Here is a 4,842-nt window from a genome sequence, read left to right as displayed (position 1 = left end):
ATTTAACTAACCTAAAACAGGGAAGTACCTGCAGTTTTCTTGCCATGCAGACCACATCATGTGAAGGAGGATTGTACTTGTAGCAGTTGGAAAACATCAGTTGGACATCAGCAGCAAACTCCTTGGCGTCTGCATACTCTCGTTGGTCCATTTTTTTCTAAAGAAATAACCATCTTTGTCAGAACGACTGACTAATGTTTTGTTCTCTGGTAAATAAGAGTCATCACACTGTTTTACCCTGATGGTGCTCAGGTCCATAGGCTGCTTGATGATGTCATGGTAGTCATGCAAACCCAAAGCAACTGCATCAACTGGTGCATAAAAGGGCCATGCATATGGATAGTGCCTCTTTGAGAGCATCTCCTTGAGGATACCTTCACAGTACCTCAGCTGCTCAGTCAGTCTGACTCTCTTGTCCTCAGACACAGGCGAATCCCTCTTAAGAGTCCTGATGGGCCTTCTGTTCCCTTTCCTGGGGAACAATGTGCAAGGTGCCAAAATGCCCCCACCAGTAGGGGTGGCAACGTCTGCTTTCCTCTTCAAACCTTTTTTAATCTGAATAGGAAATTAACCATTAACCACTGTTGTTTTTTATGTTTAAAAGTTTAGTTGCATTTAAATTCTGAAAGTTTATTCCAAGAGCTTTTTTATGAAGTCAGAACAAACAAACAAACAAAAACACTTCATTACTGATCTAACAAACCAAAACTGACATATTTCACTGTCTCTAAAATCAGCACTTTAAATCCCAAGGCCCTGTTTACACGAGAACAGGCTCTGAAAATGTTTCATTGTTTGTTGGGAAAAATTAACAGAAATAAACCACAAAATATGTTTAAATTAATCTGCTGTAGTTTCAATACCAGGCAGGGTTTCAAGGCAAGAAATTAAGAACTATCGTACAGTTACTTTAAAACTATTGTTTTTAACCCAAAACTATTATACATGCATAGTGAGGTAGGCTTTTTTGGACGCGGTAGGTTGTATGATGAGGTGTATGTTGTGATTGGTGAACGTGCCACAAAATATCCGATCCGACCTGACCCCAACCCGCAGTCATCATTTCCGAACCCCATCCGACCGGATGAATTAACAGTGATTACAGGTCAGAACACAGAAAAAACCCTGACATTTTTAATTAGTAACTAACAGTTGGAGACGTGCGGCTGAATGGGGCAGAAGATCGGAGCTGAGGTGGCGTTTGTCCTTTCATGGCCGTAAAAGCGCATTTAAACTCCGTTTCTGCCTGCATTCTTCTGAATTACTCAAACACGCAGACAGCTCTGGCTGGAATTTTTGACATGGGTGGGGTGTCAGCTTCACCTAGCTCTCTGACACACGTCTGCTTTGTGATCTCACCTGTTTGGATCGTCCGCTGCGCGTGTCCGCTGAGTGCAGCGGCTGAATGAACGTCCATTTGGACGATGGATCACTTCCTGGCAGTATAATCCCATCTGAAGCTTAACTGAACTTTTTACCTCTTTCAAGGCCGGTCAGCTCGCAGTGAAATGGCTGTGTACGGCTGTGATTGTATGGCAGGCCATGTTATCATATAATTGGATCGCGGCTGATCCTAACCCAATTAAAGCCAGACACCGACCCGGCCCGCCCATCCAGCACATTATCAAGGCCCGGCCCAAATTCGGGTCGGGTGGGGCTGGGTTTAGGGCTTGGGTTAGAAATGTCAGCTTTAGTCTTAAAAGGGTAATATTTATCGGGCAACGTCACTGATGGCAGGGGTGGCGAGGCCTTCAATGAGCTGCATGCAGTGACACCATGAGAAACAAAGTGTTAATATCCAAAATGGTGAATACGGGAACTTTTGTTTGGACCGAGGATTACATTCGGATGCTCCTGCATATTAGCTGTTGCTGTCTTTTTTTTGGCTGCTCCTACAAGCACAGAAAACCACTGACTGCAGCCGCGGGTAGAGCGCACAGCAATTGCACACCTCAGCTGGGGGTTTTCTAAAAACTTCTACTTTGGGTTCAGAGGAAACTAGCGCTGTTGTCGTGTACACAAACGGAAGAACTGCAGCAGAAAAGCAACTATTTCACTCATAGTGCAAACAGAACCTAAGCAGACATATAGAATATATTAAAGTTTTCCCTTCAAAGTAAAAATAAATCCTACTGTTGCATTGGTTTGTGCAGACAGCTGGGTGTGTGGGTTGATGTGAGGCACATCAGGAGGATTGACCGTTACCATCTGGTTAAGAACTTCTGACACAAGAGCGCTCCGCTTTTTTGAACCTGCTTCCAAGAGAACAACAGTCAAACCATGAACGAGAATTAAGAAACTTGTCAAGGTACTGTAAAAGACAAAGTGTGTTTATTTCAAAGGAATACTTTACGACGGAGCTTTAGGGCCACGCTAAGAAAGAAAAAAATTAAAAGCCATAATATTATGAGAATAAAGTCATACGAGAAATTTTTTTTTCCAGCTCGTTTATTTATTTATTTTTCCAAGAGTCTGATCCACGACGCGACCCATCACTCAATCCAGTAGGCATGTCAGCAAATGACCAATCCAAATTTAAATGCTCCTTACCTGCAGAGAGCTGAGCTGCAGCCCATCAGAGCGTACCACCTTACTGTAAGAAGTTTCAAAGTCTTAGAAGCGACTTCTGATTTTAAACGTAGCAAAGTAGATTGCATGGTCTAAATAGTACTTAAGTATGAGTAAAATTACACAATTTAAATAAACGGGAGAGGTTGGGGAGTGGTGGTGAAGAGGTTAGACAAGATGGGCCTGCGATGAGAAAGTCACAGGTTCAACTCCCGGTACTGTCAACATCAAAATGTGGGTGGAAAAGGTGAAACACCCACACCTGCCTCCGCCCTCATTCGCCCCACTCTGGGCCCCTGAGCAAGGCCCTTAACTCCCACCAATTGCTCCTAAACAGGTCTCTCTTGAACATGAGTTCTTGTGACTCAGTGAGACTACCTGGATAATAAAGGGTAAATGAAAAAAAAAGAAAAATACTCATAAAAGTACAAGTACCCCAAAAAATCTAATTAATTACAGTAACATATTTATAATTTGTTACTTCCACCCCTGCGTGTCAGAGTTCGGATAATATTACGACTCATGTAGCTTCAGATTGGTCATTTGCTGACATGACTACTGGATTGATTGACAGGTCGCATTGTGAATCCGACTCGTGGAAAAAAACAAAACAATAAAAATAATACGACAGCTGCAAAAAGTCTCGTACGACTTTATTCTCGTAACTTTTTGGCTTAAAATTTTTTTTCTTAGCGTGGCCCTAAAGCTCCGTTGTAAATACTTGGATTTATTTATTTGTGCCAATTCTTTTTTTATACAAGCATCAAATTCTAATATGAGCACATCTTGAACGCACCTGAGTTTATCTTTTTCACCTTACCAGGCTCCACCGAAGCGACTGTAGTCATCAACTCTTCGTCATTTGGCATTTTGGACATTTTCTGTAAAAAAAACTTTTCCAAGGTCTGTGCCATAAAAATGATGTCATCTCCAGGCTGTGGAACAAACACAGAGGTAAACAAAATAAACATAGCACAAAATATTGTTACAAATATGTTTAAGACTCAACACAGGAAAATAAGCTCATCCTTCCAAAAAACAAAGTGTTATTCCTACAGATACTGTAAATATTTAAACCCGTTTTTAAGTTGGCACTTTAAAAGCAGGTATATTGTGGAGTATGTGGTCTGTCTGCAATATTTCCACCTCCTTTTGGAGGAAACAATGCCTCAACTTTGATGGTGGACCCCCTGTTTCCTAAGAAAACGGATTGGAAAAAAAGAATACAACATTGCTCTGAATAGGGATTAAAGCAGAAACAAAAAATCTTCACTGAAATTTTTTCTACACCTAAGGATTAACCAAGCAAGTGGCTGTTCAAAGGAGAAGGAAGTGATGTGCCGTTTCTCCATTCAATACAAATGTATTTGTGTCAATACTGCATGATAAACTTTCTTACCCGGTTGTACATATAGCAGTTGGAGAACATGGTGCTGAAGTCATTTATACATTCCATCGCCTCCCAGTAATATCTGTTCTGCAGTCGCCTCTTGATAGTGCTCAGATCCATGGGGTTTGTGATTATTGTGTAATAATCCTGAAAACCAAAAGCAGTGTTTTTTCCCCAAATGACTAACATGAAGAAATATTATATGCTTGCCATGTTGAGCTGAAAAGTGTTTACAATTTCATGCTGAAAAACTTAACCTTGTTACATCATCACCATGGTAACAGGCTGAACTCATAACATGTTTTGGAGCAATTTGAGTCTAGAGATTTAATTGTTAAGTTTCACCTGACTGCTGGTACATTTTAAACAGATTAGATTTACATCAGATTATCAACTGACCCAAAAATACTTCTGTAAACACAAAGACAGTCAGTGCATTGCATTTAGAGGCTGGAAATGCCCAATTTAAACCAAAAAAAGAAAAAAAAATCATCTAGAAGATGAATAATCTGTGGGTTTCAATCTCAAGTGAACAAGCGGTATGTCAAAGTCCCTGAGTCTCTGAGAAATTTGAATAGTGACAGTTTTCGAGAAGAATGTTTTTCTGGATTGGAACTAAACAGAGAATGCAAGTAACACGTTGATGTTTATGGTGCCAGATGTTCAAGTGGGGCAGAGTCGCACTGTGGAGAACAGAGGTAGATTCTTTTTTTATTTATTTATTTGACTGTGGCAACTCAGAGTGACAGATCCTGGTGAGTGAGAGAGCAATTTTCTTCATGACCTGGTGTAACAGCCAGTGGTGGACAGTAATGAAGTACATTTACTTGAGTACTGTACTTAAGTACATTTCCTGAGTATTTTTACTTTAGTTCACTCCACTA

General features: G+C 40.7%; 1 protein-coding gene across 1 annotated transcript in view; it reads right to left on the bottom strand.

Moving 5' to 3' along the window:
• brdt (bromodomain, testis-specific) overlaps positions 1-4,162 on the bottom strand; it is a 26,902-nt gene extending 22,740 nt beyond the window's left edge. Inside the window, exons 1-5 of the mRNA XM_037674360.1 lie at positions 3,968-4,162; positions 3,365-3,503; positions 2,134-2,252; positions 238-555; positions 29-157 (exon numbers count right to left, since the gene is read on the bottom strand). Coding sequence (XP_037530288.1) covers positions 29-157; positions 238-555; positions 2,134-2,252; positions 3,365-3,503; positions 3,968-4,147 — 885 coding nt within the window. The 5' untranslated portion in view covers positions 4,148-4,162. The remainder of the gene's footprint in view (positions 1-28; positions 158-237; positions 556-2,133; positions 2,253-3,364; positions 3,504-3,967) is intronic.
• Positions 4,163-4,842: the final 680 nt, after the last annotated feature.

This window comes from Nematolebias whitei, chromosome 3 (genome assembly GCF_014905685.2).
Source record: "Nematolebias whitei isolate Nwh7 chromosome 3, NemWhi1, whole genome shotgun sequence".
In the NCBI taxonomy this organism is placed as follows: domain Eukaryota; kingdom Metazoa; phylum Chordata; class Actinopteri; order Cyprinodontiformes; family Rivulidae; genus Nematolebias; species Nematolebias whitei.
The sequence above is the reverse complement of the archived record's forward strand: the minus strand, read 5'-3'. Positions and strand labels throughout refer to the sequence as shown.